At 38.1% G+C, this 17,060-nt stretch overlaps 1 protein-coding gene and 1 long non-coding RNA gene across 4 annotated transcripts in view; one reads left to right on the top strand and one right to left on the bottom strand.

The window, feature by feature from the left end:
- LOC125782180 (uncharacterized) overlaps window positions 1-17,060 on the bottom strand; it is a 132,521-nt gene that overhangs the window by 38,765 nt on the left and 76,696 nt on the right. The window lies entirely within an intron of this gene.
- scube2 (signal peptide, CUB domain, EGF-like 2) overlaps window positions 1-17,060 on the top strand; it is a 74,954-nt gene that overhangs the window by 41,015 nt on the left and 16,879 nt on the right. For all 3 annotated transcript variants that reach the window (XM_049465386.1, XM_049465387.1, XM_049465385.1), the window contains one exon: window positions 15,005-15,175. In XM_049465386.1, coding sequence (XP_049321343.1) covers window positions 15,005-15,175 — 171 coding nt within the window. The remainder of the gene's footprint in view (window positions 1-15,004; window positions 15,176-17,060) is intronic.

Below are 17,060 nucleotides of genomic sequence, written 5' to 3'. Positions count from 1 at the left end.
CTTTTCTCCTCAGTAACATTTGTTTTAATGGTGATATTGGTCTATTGTGATTATTTGTTAATACGTTTTTGTTCACATATTTAATAGTGAACAGTATTTTATCCAGTCATGCTAAATGACCAATCAGTGCTTCAATTACTGTGACTCCGTACACACAGTGTGGACTGCTTGTTGTGTTGAAAATTCTATCATTGTTTTGTTTTGCTGTTTTATTATCATTATTTCAGTGGGTTTTAATAATATTAAAATGACAATAATATTGTTTATCGCAGTATTTTAATTGTGTATATACAATGTATCGTCCACAAAAAAGCCCTTTGAAGAGTATACACAAGTGCATTTTAAGTGATTTATATGACACACTTTATATACAAACACACAATAGTTTTCTTTTAAATTAAATATTTTATTTTTTATTAAATATTTTAAAAAATGTTAAATATTAAATACAGGGCTCTAGACTGTTTTTTGCACTGGTTGCAAAGGAGACTTTTATTTTGACACGTTAGCTGCAGTGGCTAACAGCTAACTGTCGACGCTAACTGTATTTCCGAGCTGAATTAATCTCTGTTTTGTGTTTTTTAATAAGAGATTGATTTCTTAGTGCTGGTTAGAGTGAGGAGGATTGTGGTTTAATATTCAATTTGGATTATTTACTGTAGTTAGATTCACAATGCGGGAATGAAGCTGTTGTCTCAGTGCTAGCTAGGCTAACAGACTGCAGATGTTAATGGAGATGCTAACGGCTAACTGGCGATGCTAACTGTATTTCTGAACTAAATTAATCTCTGTGTTTAATAACAGATGGGTGTGTTTGTGCTGGTTAATGTTTGTAGATCCTGTGGTTTTATAGGATATGTGGATTATGACTATAGTTTACTCCAGTCTGTAGTTTAATACCTTTATAACACCAGAATGCTGCTGTCAGTGCTAATGCTAATGCTAGCTAGGCTAACAGACTGCTGGTGTTAATCTGTTCACTAGGGGTGAGCGATATGGCTCTAAAATAATATCACGATATGTCAGGGTATTTTTGTGACAACGATATACTTGGCGATATAGGAAAACAGAAATAATTAGTTAATTTCAGGAATATAGTATAATAGTATAACAGTATAATCATAATGTGGCAAAATAAATAATATAGCATACAATAATATAATGCAGCAAAAAATATTGCAGAATATTTAGTGCATAAATATAAACTGCAAACTAAAACAATTATACAATAAATACACCTAAAGCTTCACAGTAAATAATAGACCACTTTTAAGGCAGAACAGCCCTGTTATCACAATATGGATTTTTAATATCATGATATTTCTGTGTCACGATATATTGTATACAATATAATATTGCCCACCACTACTGTTCACTCTTCGGAAGCTGAATTTATAAATATTACATTTAGCCGTTCAGCTGTTCTGTGTTTCCAAAGTAAAAAATCTCCAGATAAATTATAGATTTTTTGTAGATAAACAGATAAAGTTACTCAGACTGAAGCTGCTGGGGTTCAGGGTAAACTGTGGAACTGGAATCCGGATCAGTGATGAGTTTTGTATTAATGTTACGGCGGGTTTATTGTCCAGCACAAGCTGTGGACTGGAATATGGATCTGTAAGTGGGTCGGCCGCGGTCGCTCGATATCCGATACGTTAAATTACATCAATATCGACCTCGATACCGATACTGATATTATATCGGATCGGTCCCATCTTTACTCTCACAGGTCTCGGTTGTAGAAGCTACAGTTTCCAGCAGCAGCAGCAGCTCAAAGGCAGCTTTAGTTCTCCTCTTTAAAAGGAGCTATATTTCCCCCTGCTGCCGCCTCCCTCCCCCACCGGCAGCCTGCACTAAGTGCTGTTTAGACTTTTCAGATTGCCCACTCTATTGTAAATCCCAGTGGGGCTCGAACTGGGCGAGGAAAAATCCCCACATCAGCACTGAGCTCCACTCAGGGAGAAAAAAGAGCTTTATTGGGAGTCCTGAAGGCTTTACCCCGGCCCCTGGGAACGCCTGCCCCCAAAACTTTATGCAAAATCTGAATAAAATGCAAAGTTTAAAAAAAGGGTGTAAGAAAAAGTGTAAATGTAAACAAATATAAATATATCATGGTGTTTTGGTGTGTTGTTTTGCAATACTGTATTGATTTTTAACCCAAAATAGCCCATGTTGATGTATTTTTATGTCACAAACCCTGTAAATCCTCAGTAACTTACACTAAGCATTCTGAGATGTTTCCCTCAATACAGGACAGTGTGTTAATGATTGTTTGTTTTTTTGTTTATCAGAGTGTCGGTTGTAATTCTCTTTAAGAGTCAGGTGAGCTCTGACTTTGACGCGTTCATATCTTAACAGTGCAGCGCTTTTGCGCGTCTCAACAGAGGAAACTGATGCTTGTTAAATTACACCAGAAGCTCATTTAAGGGAACAGCAATATTATTTTATTTTTTTCTCTGTTTTTTGTTGAGTTAAAAGTCGGGTTTGTGCTCTGCAGTACGTCCGTGAGTGTTTAACTGACTCTGATGATTGGCTGTTGTCAGGGTTTTAATCAATCAGTGGAGCTCCTGTGTTTCCACCACCTAAATAGATACACATCAGAAATTTACTTCTAGACCACCACGCCCATCAGTGTAGATTTATTCCTAAATACTGACGCCGTCATTTTGCAGTCATTTTCCCACAATAAGAAACAAACATGAATGATCTACTCACTGAATTAATCTGATTTTCAAGTTTTCAGTATCAAAATTGAGAAATGTGTCTGGGCTTTTATGGGTTAATTATTAGTTTAGACGTAAAGATTGGTGTCAGAAGTGGAGCAGGACTTTTATTGGAGTGGGCAGTTTAAGTGCCAGATTCCTCATAACGAAGGGCCGCTCACGAGAATTTGTATGTGCATTTTGCGCATTTTGAGCCACGCAAGGTGTACTTTTCCCATTGTTACGATAGCAAAGACACACTGACACACCCTAATTCCATTATTTGGAGAATTATACAGCTTAACACGTTTGTTTACACTGGATAATTTTCTAAGAACAGTCTGATAACTCTAAATAGCTCCTAAAAAGATTTAAGCTGAAGTTTGTTTGGACAGCATTGGCACATTTAAAGCATATAAATACGTTGCGTTATTGTTGCCGAGCAGGGCTTTTATTCGAGTGGGCAGTTTAAGTGCCAGATTTCTTGTAATGAAGGAACACTCACTAGAATTCGTACAAGCCTTTTGCACATTTCAAGCCCACAAGGTGTACTTTTCCCGTCATTACGATAGCAAAGACACACTGATGCCCTAAATCAAGCTGCACAGTGCACGGATGATGGTTTGCCTATAGCTTGCTAAAATTGGGCACATATATAGAATATAGATTATTTCAGTATCAGTTCACCTCATTTGCACATATTTACCTGCAGTATTTGGTAGGGGTGTGACGAGATCTCGTGGCACGATATCTCGCGAGAGTAAACGTGACGATATTTCTCGTCAAGCTTAAACCTGTCTCGCGTGAAGAAAAAAAAAATTTTAGTGTGGATTTTTCAAGAGGGATCTGGCAACCCAGTAGCGATACAGCGAGCGGCTGAGGAGTGAGCTACTTTTCACTATAAAATAAATATAAATAACATAAATAATACTGAGCAGAGAGCAGCTCTCAGCAGAAGAGGAAAATTCGGGCATTTGCATAGAACAGAGGTCACTAATGGGCGGACCGCGGTCCGGGTCCGGACCCAAACGTTGTCCAATGCGGACCCAAACCTACTGAGAAGGATATAATTGTATACACGCTTGCGGGCGCGGTAAATCACAGACCAATCACATGCGGGGTAAGATCACCAAACGCTCTCTTCAGCCAATCAGATCTGTGCAGACGCGGTAAGGAAGGGTCGCGGTCATTAAAAAACGCCTTTATAAGGAGATAGGGAGCCCGAAAACGGGCGGAAAAACGAGAACTTCGACCGTTTCTGACGCAACAGGCCACCCAACTCCTGGTACAAGCTGTGGTAATCTCACGCCTCGGCTACTGCAATGCCGTACTAACTGGCCTCCCGGCCTGTGTAGTAAAACCACTACAGATGATCCAGAATGCAGCAGCACGTCTGGTCTTCAACCAGCCAAAACGGGCACATGTCACCCCGCTGCTCATTGAGCTCCACTGGCTACCGGTTGCTGCTCGCATCAAATTCAAAGCTCTTACAATCGCCTACAAGGTGATGACAGAACAGGCTCCTTCCTACCTGCACTCGCTCCTGAAGGCTTACGCTACCTCCCGCCCGCTGTGCTCCTCCAATGAACGTCGCCTCGCTTTACCAAACAAACATTCACACAAAGCAATCCAGACTGTTCTCATACAGAGTTCCCCAATGGTGGAACAAACTACCTTCTAATACCAGATCAGGAGAATCTCTCACTATCTTTAATAAACTCCTGAAGACAGAGCTCTTCAAAGAGCTCTTACTCTCCTAACACCTCTAACTAACTACCTTCTACTACCAGATCAGGAGAATCTCTCGCTATCTTTAATAAACTCCTGAAGACAGAGCTCTTCAAAGAGCACTTACTCTCCTAACACCTCTAACACACTAACTAATTCTAACCTCATCTCCTTCTTCCTCTTCTCTACTCCTCTATCCCATTATTTCCCTCTGACCTCCTTAAGGCCCTATCTATAGATGCTTTATTTTTAACTTCTATTATTTTTGTACTTAACCTCTTCTATTATTTGCACTTCAATATTGTAAGTCGCTTTGGACAAAAGCGTCTGCCAAATGTAATGTAATGTAATGTAAAGAACTGGACCCTTCTGAATTCTAATTAAATAACTTACTCCTGGTATAGAAGATGCTTCTGCTACTTTTTAGTTGTATGTCTGGCTGCATTTTTGCTCCAGTGGAAACAATAAACGGTAACAGAGTGACCAACAAGACACAAACCATATATAAATACTGTAAGTAAATCCTACACCTGACTGTTTCATAGACAGCTGTACTAATCCCTTAGCTCTGTACTGTATTTAAAAACATGTTCTGTCTCTGTTTCACTTCAAGCTTAGTCTTAATATGACTGGTTATGGTTCTGCATAGTTAAATTACAAGAAATTTAGGAGAAAAAAACACAAACCATAGTCTTAATATGACTGGTTGTGGTTTGCACTTATTGTTTGCTCTATATAAGACCTAGAAACGTTTCATTTTTTATCTTATTTTTAATTTCCTATAAAATCAATGTGTGAGAGAATCCAGTCTGTTAATGGTGCGTTATATGATTTTGTCAAATAAAACTCTAGTTTTATTAATTTTTCATTTTTGATTTTTTTTTTTAAATGTTATTTTAAATCTCGTCTCGTCTCGTTCTCGTGAACCCAATATCGTGTCTCGTCTCGTCTCGTGAGATTAGTGTCTCGTCACACCCTTATTATTTGGAGAATTATACAGCTTAAAACGTTTCTCAACACTGGATTAAGTTCTGATAACATTCAAATAACTCTAAATAGCTGCTAAAAGGTTTAAGATAAAGTTTTTTTTAATAGCATTGGCACGTTTTGATTTCGTAGTGTTTAAATATTTAGTGTTATTGCTGTTGTGTTTGCTTTTCACAAGAAAGTTCACGAAGGGGCCGCTCACGAGAATTTTACATGATATATATCGCTAAAATTGGGCCATTTCAAAAAACTTTAAATAGCTCCTAAAAGGTTTAAGCAAAAAATTGTTTGGACAGCATTGGCACATTTAACTTGTATAAATACGTTGCGTTATTATTGTTGTGTTTTTTTTTTTTTTTTGCACAAAAGTTCACGAAGGTCCGCTAAAGAGAATTTGTATGTTCCATTTGCGCGTTTTAAACCATGCAAGGAATACTTTTCCTGTTGTTACGATAGCAAAGACACACTGATACACCCTAAATCCATTATTTGGAGAATTATACAGCTTTATACATTTGTTTACACTGGACAATATTCTAAGAACATTTAGATTTAGAACTCTAAATAGCTGCTAAAAGGTTTAAGCTGAAGTTTGTTTGGACAGAATTGGCATGTTTTAATGCCGTTTGATTCCGTAGTGTATTAATACGTAGCGTTATTGTTGCTCTGTTTGTTGTTGGTAAGAAAGACATTTGACCAGAGCTTTTTAAGTTTTTTGAGTGGGCAGTTTAAGTGCCAGATTTCTCGTAATGAAGAGTCACATACAATAATTAGTACACCCCTTTTGCTCATTTTGAGCCACACAAGGTGTACTTTTCCCGTCGTTACGATAGCAAAGACATACTGACACGCCGTAAATCAAGCTGCATGGTGCACGGATGATGGTGCATGGTGACATGCCCTAAATCCATTATTTGGAGAATTTTACAGCTTAATACATTTGTTTACACTGGATAATTTTCTAAGAACATTTAAATAACTCTAAATAGCTGCTAAAAGGTTTAAGCTGAAGTTCTTTTGGACAGAATTGGCTCCTTTTGCTGCCGTCTGTTTTTGTAGTTTATAAATACGTTGTGTTATTGTTTTCATGTTTGTTTATCGTAAGAAAGCCTCAGAGGGTCACTGCCAAGAATTTGCGCTTTTCCCGTTGTTACGATAGCAAAGACACATACACACCCTAAATCCAAATATTTAGAGAATTATGCAGCTTAATACATTGCTTTACACTGGTTAATTTTCTAAGAACATTCAGATAACTCTAAATAACTACTAAAAGGTTTAAGCTGAAGTTTGTTTGGACAGAATTGGCACGTTTTGCTGCCGTCTGTTTCCGTAGTGTATAAATACGTTGTGTTATTGTTGTCATGTTTGTTTTTCGTAAGAAAGTCTCAAAGGGTCGCTGCCAAGAATTTGTGCTTTTCCTGTTGTTACGATAGCAAAGACACACATACACACCCTAAATCCAATTATTTGGAGAATTATACAGCTTAATACATTTCTTTACACTGGATAATTTTCTAAGAACATCCAGATAAAGTAGGCTAAAGTTTGTTTGAACAGCATTGGCACGTTTAACTTGTATAAATACGTAGCATTATTGTTGTCGTGTTTGTTTTTTGCAAAAAAAGTTAAGGGCCACTCAAGAAAATTTATATGTTCCTTTTGCACGTTTTAAGCCATGCAAGGAATACTTTTCCTGTGGTTTCGATAGCAAAGACACACTGATACACCCTAAATCAATTATTTGGAGAATTATACAGCTTAATACATTTGTTTACATTGAATAATTTTCTGAGAACACTTAAATACCTCTAAATAGCTGCTAAAAGGTTTAAGCTGCAGTTTGTTTGAATAGCGTCGGCTGTTTCTGTAGTGTATAAATACGTATCTGTATTGTTGGCGTGTTTGTTTTTGGTAAGAAAGACGTTTGAGCAGGGCTTTTATTGGAGTGGGCAGTTTAAGTGGCGGACTCCTGGTAGCGGAGGGCCGCTCGGCGTGACCCCGGCCCCGAACCACTCCAGAAAATTGACTTCAGTGACACCATGGGAATCAATTAGCATCAGCTGTTCGGGCCCCATGCCTGACGGGGTTCAGGGGGCCGGCCGGGCTCCTCTCAATGGGGGGATTCACAATCCTGACCCCTTTTATTGGGTTCAGCTCCGCACCGCTGTGCCGGCACAGTGTTTGCCTATGTCATCAAATGGGCGGGACTCCGGGGGGCTGAAAAGAGGTGAAAGGTCCTTTAAACCTCTTTGGGCCATCAATTCCAGAACTCAATAGAATCAGCGCTTTGCATCTGAAAAGCTTCCAGAAGTTTCCACTCACTTACTCCTTTCTCTCTCTCTCTCTCTTTCTCTTTCTCTCTCTGTATCCTAGTCTTTCTTTCTCTCGCTCGCCCTCCTCTCCAGGCCGAGACAATGCAGGAGTGGTTTTTCATGCTCATTCAGGAAGAAAAGAAACGGAACAAAAGAAAAGAGAGAAAGAGAAACTCGTGAAAAGCTCTTAAGAGTTACACTTTTTTTCCTTTTTTTATTATTTTTACATAAAGAAACAATTGAGCAGTTCCTTTTTCCCTCTGCTGTGTTTGTTTATTAGCTTTTCTTGAATGTTGTTCTTTTCCTCAAAAATTTAAAGGCTTTTTTAACCCTCCTGTTTTGTTCTGGGTCAAATTAACCCGCTTTAAAGTTTTAAATCTAGGAAACATAGTTAAAAGTATTTTTTTAGTTTGAAACTTCTTCTGCTTTCCTTAATTACTGTAATCAACATATAATATGATGAATAAATTGTTCATCTCACATTTTTGCAACAACCACCCCCTACAAAACTAAAACTAAAACAAAATTACAATGTTAGGTTTGTTAGGTGTTATGTAAAATTATTGTGTTTTATAGGTCTTATAAAAGTAATAAAGTAGTGCAACATTAAAATAAATATGAAAACCGAGTGAATTATCCTAATTGAATCATTACCTGTTAGAGGTAAGAAACACCATTGCACTAAATACTAATAGAATAATTAGTAATAGAGTTAGTAATTAAATATTTACACTGATTTTTAGGATTTCTTTGGTTTCAAATCATATTTTGGATAATTAAACATGCAGCGGGTCGAACTGACCCAGGAACACCATTACTGTTCCTGACAAATGAACATAACAGGAGGATTACACAGCAGGTTAAAGTGGTGCAAATCTGATCTTTTTGGTTATATGTAATGAGAGGTGTGAAGTTACGTTTCTTCAATAGAAATGTATTAGAAATTATTTTTACATTTTCACACAATTATTACAATACTTTCTACTGCTTACATTTTAATAAAAACAGCCTCGTTACTCCTATTTCATTTCAGCTGGTTTTTATTCCGGCTTCTCATCGTTCAATAAAACCCCTATCCAGATAAATCTCTCCATCCAGATAGAGAGAATCTGATTGGTGATTGGATGTAGAGAAGTATAAACGTATACCATTCCCACTCCCTATTGGTTTATACTGTGATCCATCACACCTGCACACGTCCAGCTCTCCAAACATCCAACTAAAGATTAATATATTTACATTCTAATAAATAAAATACATACATTTACAATGGGGCATATATGCAGCTGAAACAGGGAACAGCCTAGTGCAAAATCCCAAATTATATTATCAACATTAAAATTTTAACATTATACTCATTATAGCTTTTAGTAAAATGTGTTTTGGGGAGGGGGGGGATAATAGTATACTATATGACTCTGTGGGCGTGGCCTAAGCTTTTTTTTCTTAATGGATTTATTGTTTCCCCTTTTACTTATACTTTTAGTTTTAAAACCAGTACTTTTTTTTAAACACTTTTACTTAAAGAGTAAAAAGCTTGAGTTGATTCTTCTTCAACTTCTACAGAAGTATTTTTTTATTAAACTCTAGTATCTAAAATATACTTCTACACAGAGTAATAAATAGTAATAGTAATAAAAGGTGTGAGTTTTTCATTTCTAATGTTTCTGATCTGGTGTTTTTGGCAGTGTGCACTTCTATAAGCACTTTTATAGTCTGAACAGACAGATTAGAGTTTGTGTGACTTTTATGTTTACTTTTACTTGTACTGAGATTTAATGACAGTACTGTTAATTAGGGCTGCAACGATTAGTCGATATAATTGACATTGTTGACTCCAAATGTTCATTGTTGACTAATCGTTAATTTGCAGTGCTACACAAAGTACTGGGGACACTCACACAGTTTGCAGCCTCTAAAAGTGCATAAACAGAACAAATTACACATTTCCTCACTAAATATCATCACTTTCCACATTTAAAGAGCGATGTTCTGGATGTTTGAAGGACATTAAATCCCTTGTTTAGCTGTTTCTATCATTGTGAAGCGAATATGGAGAAAGCTAGAAACAGGAGCCGGAGCCACAGCAAGCAGAAATAATCGCTGACTAATCGAATAATTGGGAAAATAATCGCCAGATTAGTCGACTACAGATTAGTGGGTTACAGGAGGACAGAGACTCAAACATAAACCAGACTGCAATCATTTCTAAAAGACTATAATAAACACAAATCGAAAACCGAGTGCAAAAATACTGTGCAATAACTCCTCTGCTGTATTTTGTACTTGCATATTGTATTTTATTTATTTATTTCCCTCTGTTACTTGTGTGTATTTATTGTACCCTGTAATGATGCTTCTGGAAACTAGTTTCCCTGAGGGAACCCTTCCAAAGGGATCAATTAAGATCTGTCCGTCCATCCATCCATCCATCCATCCATCCATCCATCCATCCATCCATCCATCCACATCCATCCACATCCATCCACATCCATCCATCCATCCATCCATCCATCCATCCATCCATCCATCCATCCATCCATCCATCCATCCATCCATCCATCCATCCATCCATCCATCCATCCATCCATCCATCCATACACACATACACACATACACACATACACACATACACACATACACACATACACACATACACACATACACACACACAAGTGGCAAAAGTTAAAGTGATTTACACCCGGCATTCGAAATGCATCTCTTTTCCTGTATCTTTGATTTTAGAGGCGGGGCTGGAGGCAGGGTGAGGGTGAATCTTCCAGTTTTTTTATTTTATTTTTAAGATGGAGTCCTTAGCCCTAATCCAGCTTGTTATTGTAGCATGTAGCTCAGCTAACCTCTCCAGATGGTGGACGGTGTGGTTCTGTGGTTATAACGTATGTTCACCAGCAGGGGCAGTGATGGGGTTAATGTGGTCGGACCTCTGCTGTCAGGGATGCATTGAGACGTTGCTTTGGTGTTCAAACTACAATAATAATAATAATAATAAAATGATCATATGCATATGTCTCTGATCTCCTCGGAATGAAATGGTGGTTTGAGACACACTGTAGAACTGTAGTTCCAGTTCACACCACTTCTCTTTTCAATCCCTTTGATGCTGTAAATACTCTGTAACATTGTACATAAAGGTAACCCTCAATGTTTTCCCGAGTGAAAATAAAGGTTGATTGATAGTGAGCTTCAGTTTAGGAGCGTAAACTGTTTAAAATGTTAAAAAGAAGATGGGATTTGGTGAGAAAATAAGATGAGATTTGCTGATAGTTTTCCTCTCTTTGTGAACGTAGCTTTAGATCATCTTCCACTGTAATAAACCCCCTCAGCAGAGACGGTAGCACTTTCTACCCTGATGTAAAAGCCTGGCTATAAATTACCCTGTATGGTTTATTTTACAAAGCAAACATTAAGCAGGCTGTTCTGTTCTCCCTGTAATCAGGGTTTATGTGTTTTTGTGAGGTGAGGGGAAGCACCGGCTCGGCGGCTGGGCCGGGGACGGGGGTGATTATGGTGGGATTGTGTGTGTGTGTGTGTGTACGCAGCTTTTTGATGTGCGTAACCCGGAGCTGTAGAGAAGATCAGCTCTGCTGTTTATCTGAATTTTCTGCATAGCTGTATTAAGAGAATTTGCGACGCCCTTTTAAAAAGCTTGGTGCGGTGTTCACCATTTTCACCAAATGTAGTTCACTAAAATACAGCTTCAGCCTGTTTCACTCTTATTTTTCCTGACTATGAAGGAACACATAAGGAATCATGTAGTAACTTAAAAACAGTGTTAAACAAACTAAAATACTCTGTGAAGAAGCATTTAGGTGCTCTTCTCTGCGGAGCTGTTAACTGATGAGTGCCAGTTTCATCATTATAAAGTTTTTGATGGTCTTTGCAGTGACTGCACTTGAGGATACTTTTAATGCTCTCGAAATTCTTCTTTTAGGATTGACTGACCTTCGTTCCTTTATTTAGTTGAGTAGTTGTTTCTTCTCATAATCTGTATTAGAACATTACTCAAATATTCACTATTCACTGTATACCTGTGTTGTAGAAAAGAAATGAAAGATGGGTCCACACCCACCCCTCATCCGGGGTCCAACTCCCCTATGTGTTCGTTTGATAGAGAGTCGCAGACAGGTGGAGTGAAGTTGAAAGCAAACCAAGTATTTATTACAAAGTACTGAATATTCAGGAGAACCCACACATGAAAGACCGTCTAACAGCCGTCCCAGCATAAGTTCTGACCCCCCTCTGATCTGACTCCATGTTTTATACCCCAAATGACGTGAAACCTGCTGATGAGGCGTTGCTAACGATTAGCTCATGTTAGTATGCATAATTTCACGTGTTAGTACTCAAGTTTCACAGGTCTGACCGGACCACTAGTGTCTGACCTTGACTGTGTTCTTCCAGAATGGAACATCGTGGCACTATCTGTGTGTGTGCGTCACCCCCCGCTTTGAAGCAGCGGTTTTAGGGAGGCACCCACACAGAGTAGGCCGCTTTGATCTAAGAGCCTCGTACCGAGTGTACCAGTCGAAATCACACAGAGTGTACCAGCCGATGATTGATGGCCGTTAGTCAGGGTCATGCAGTGAACGAAATGCTTCAAGCATGAGCTACGCAAGTCACACAATAGATTCCATATGTTATATGTTAATGTGTTAATAACGCGTGGTTAGTCTGCCATATAATAGATCCTATGTGTTAGTAAATGCCTTATGTATCATGTGGGTTAATTTGTCATTCTGTGTTTGTCACATGCCTGATAAAGCAATGTTTTACTATATGTGTAAAGAATATATATTGTGATTATTGGTTAGTCTTCTATCTGAATGTGTATAAAATAAAATGTGAGTATTGGTTAATGCATATGAAATACAAGGTTTCACACCATTATGTAATTATAGATGCTAAAGTTAAAGCTCACCTTCCGCGAAAATCCGATTTTTCTTGTTTTTTGTGGAATACAGTAGGTCTCTCCGAGTTGAATGTGTACACCTGCACATTAAACTGTTTTGCAGCCCCCATTGTCTGCAGGAGCTAAGCAAAGAAATCCCCCCTCCCCCCCTCCGAAAAACGGGTGAATTTTGAATTATCTTTCTGCCTACGTAGGCAGAAACTCACAGACCAGCCCACCTTGGCTCGAGAAACTCCCAGAGGCGGAGCTGAAGCGACGCAACATCACCGCTCATCAGTTAGGAGGTGGGAGGCAGTGAGCGGCAGAGTGGCGGAGGGGCGTCGCAGTGCTCCTAGCCAGTCAGAGGAGAGATATTTGCATGCTGTTCGCATGTATGAATATTCATGAGCAAAGCTGGAATCCGGTCATTTTGGACACACCCCTAAAACAGTCCATTAAAAAAGAGCTATACAGAGACACCTGAGCACTTTTTTTTTTTACAAAAACGGCTCACATGTCATTCATTCATACTAGAGACCACAACTAGACATTTTAAAATGAAAGAAAAATCGACGGAAGGTGAGCTTTAAGTAATCATAATTAAAGATATTTGTCAATACACCCAAGGTATAATAAACAGTTACTCTTCACCTGTAACTCTACCTCTTCACTACTTTACTTTAACTGATGCTCTCAAACTTTACATTAAGAGACAAGAAATTCAAGTAATTAACTCTTGATGAGTTCAGCACAGCTGTTAACTGATCATCTTTGCAGGTTGAGCTACTTTGAAGAATGTAAAATATAAAACATTCTGGTTTGTTTAACACTTTTTTGTTAAGTGAATAATAGTTCTATATGTTTTTCTTTGTAGTTCGGATGAGTTTAGTATTCATCTTCAATACATAACTTTTTTAAAACAATAAAAATGAATTGCATATATTTTTTAATACTTTATTTCTCTTCGCAGTTATTTATCATGTGCAAATTCTCACTGTAGAACCTGTTATAAAGCATGGTACTGGAGGGTGAATTCTACAGTAAACATAATCACATTGCAATACATATGAATAGGGGTTTCTGTCTCAGCAGTTTTAACAATAACTTGTCTTTGATAATTGTACATTTTCTAATTGTTATTATTATTATTATTATTATTATTATTATTATTATCTAAGATACTATTCTTTTTATCATTCAGACAGAATATTTATATCATCCATAACGGTATATAACCCCAGACACACACTTTCAGTTAACAGTTGTGCTGAATTGTCAAGAGTTATAATGTTCTAAACCAGATTATGAGAAGCAACAACTACTCAACTAAATAAAGAAAAGTAAAAATGACTAAGAAAGGTCGGTCAATCTGAAAAGAAGAATTTTAAGAGCTTTGAAAGTATTCTCAAGTGCAGTCGCAAAAAAGACCATCAAAAACATTATTATGATGAAACTGGCACTCATCAGGTCCGCCCCCCCCTCTGTTGTACAGGATAAGTTTATCAGAGTTTCCAGCCTCAGAAACCACAAGTTAACAAACAGCTTCCCAGATAAGAGTATCTAAATACTTCACAGAGTATTTTAGTTTATTTAACGCTGTTTTTAAGTTACTACATGATTCATTATGTGTTCCTTCATAATCTGATAGATCACTTCACTATTCATTTACTATGTAGGAAAAAATCAATGTCAGGATTTTGGACCATCATTCAAGAGAACACAGTCCCACTGCTCCACAGTTCAATACCAAACAATCACTTCAGTGTAGGAGTCCTTTTATTATACAGCTCTGAAAAAAATGAAGAGAGCACTTCAGTTTCTGAATCAGTTTCTCTGATTTTGCTATTTATATGTTTAGGTTTGAGTAAAATGAACATTGTTGTTTTATTCTATAAACTACAGACAACATTTCTCCCAAATTCCAAATAAAAATATTCTCATTTAGAGCATTTATTTACAGAGAATGAGAAATGTCTGAAATAACAAAAAAGACCTCAAATAATGCAAAGAAAACAATTTCATATTCAGAAAGGTTTAAGAGTTCAGAAATAATCAATATTTGGTGGAATAACCCTGGTGGTTTTTAATCATAGCTTTTTTTCATGCACTTTGGCATCATGTTCTCCTCCTCCACCAGTCTTACACACTGCTTTTGGATAACTTTATGCTGCTTTACTCCTGGTGTAAAAATTCAAGCAGTTCAGTTTGGTGGTTTGATGGTTTGTAATCATCCATCTTCCTCTTGATTATATTCCAGAGGTTTTTAATTTGGTAAAATCAAAGAAAATCATAATTGTTTGCCCTCCAGTAGTGTTTTTAATCAGTCTATTTTCTTTTCTTTTACCTTTGTGGTTTCTTTACAGTGAGCTGCAGTGTCGGGACGTTCTACGACACAGATCAGGGGAGGTGCATGTTGTGTCCTGCTGGTTCGTACCAGGACGAGGAAGGGCAGCTGAGGTGTGAGGTCTGCCCGGGGCCGGAGGGCAGGAGCACCGCCAGAGCCCCAGGAGCCCGGAGCCTCGCAGAGTGCGGAGGTGAGACCATTTCAACACATTAAACATGCCTGGGAAGAGGCTGTATGAGTACACTGACTATGTTGCTGCCACAAATGATGAGCAAGTGACACACTGATTGGTTAATTTCACGTTACGCTCAAAATAATTAACCACACCCATGATTAATTAAGACATGATTAGTACATGATTTTTGTGCATTATGAGCTGCACAAGGTGTACTTTTCCAGTGGTTACGATAGCAAAGACACACTGACATTCCCTAAATCAAGCTGCTGCACGGTGCATGGCTCACCTATAGATTGTTTAAGTCCCTACTTAAACAATCTATAGGTGAGCCATGCACAGTGCAGCTTGATGTTTTGGGTTTTTTTTGCACCAGCATTATTTAGCCCAGTTAAATCAGACTCTGGTTTCTGTGCACTTTTGTTGTGGTTCGTTTGGGCAGGTGTGAAAACAGTAATTGCAGTCAGGTGCAGACCAAAACAACCACACCAAAACCAGATCCCTAGAGCAGTTCTGCTGTGAGAAAATGATCCATCCACAATTTGCCCTGACCGTCCTGACTTTCAAACATACTCCTCATAATTATTGGCACCCCTGGTTAAGATGTGTTCTGTAGCTTCTAACTAATTGAGTTTTTTTTTCTAAATAATATAGGACCACGATGAAAAAAAAGAGTAAAATCCAACCGTTAACTCCAGTGAATTTATTCAGTAGGAAAAAAATCCCACATTAAGAAATAATTATTTAACATCAAATCATGTGTGCCACAATTATTAGCACCCCTGATGTTAATACTTTGTACGAAACAAAACAAAAATATTCTTCTATAATGTTTCACAAGATGGGAGAATACAGAAAGAGGCATCTTCCACCATTAATTCCTCTGTACACATCCTCTCTAAATCATCCAGCGACCTGGGTCCTCTCCTCTAAACTCTCCTCTTCAGCTCTGGGGACTGAGATGGCCATGGGAGGAGCTTGATTCTGTGTGTGGTGAACCATTTTTGAGTAGATTTGGCCAAATATTTTGGGTCATTGTCTTCCTGAAAGATCCAGTGACGACCCATCTTCAGCTTTCAGGCAGAAGCCACCAGATTTTTTTTTTTTTTTTATGTTCTGGTATTTTAAAGAGTTCATGATGCCATGCACCCTAACAAGGTACCCAGCAGCCCACAGCATCACTGATTCTCCCCCGTATTTCACAGTGGGCATGAGGTGCTTTTCTGCATACTCAGCTCTTGTGGTACGTCAGACCCACTTAGAGCATTTGTTGCCAAAAAGCTCTATCTTTGTTTCATCTGATCGAGGCACACGGTTTCAGTTAAAATCCTAGTACTGCTTAGCAAACTCCAAACGTTCACGTTTATAATTGTGAGTGAGAAACGTTTTTTTTCCATGTTGCATGCCTCCCAAACAGCTGGTTGGCATGTAGATAGCGCCTGATGGTTGTGTTGGAGACTTTGTGACCCCAAGAAGCTACCATTTGTTGCAATTCTGTAACAGTGAACTTTGGAGAACTTTTTATTTCTCTTATATTTATATACCAGGGAAGTTGTGAATTACTAATTAAATGTCCCTACATACCCTGATGAACTTTGTAAACTACTGTAGAAGTGACAGAAACACTTTAATTACATTATTTCCTAAGAATTGTTATAGGGGTGCCAATAATTATGGAAGACACTGTAAACAGCTGTTCAGGTGCAGTTTAACCTGATTTATTACCCAGATAATCACTATTAAGCTATTAACAATGTGTTTAAAAACAGACTTCACACTGCACAACTATACATGCTGGTCTAAAACACAGAACCATCTTCCTGTTTAATGCCCTTGCCAAACAGCTCTGACCAATCAGAAGAGACAACATGCTCATATAGTTTGTTGGTGTGCATTTTCG

Source organism: Astyanax mexicanus, chromosome 16 (genome assembly GCF_023375975.1).
Source record: "Astyanax mexicanus isolate ESR-SI-001 chromosome 16, AstMex3_surface, whole genome shotgun sequence".
Classification (NCBI taxonomy): Eukaryota; Metazoa; Chordata; class Actinopteri; order Characiformes; family Acestrorhamphidae; genus Astyanax; species Astyanax mexicanus.
The sequence above is the reverse complement of the archived record's forward strand: the minus strand, read 5'-3'. Positions and strand labels throughout refer to the sequence as shown.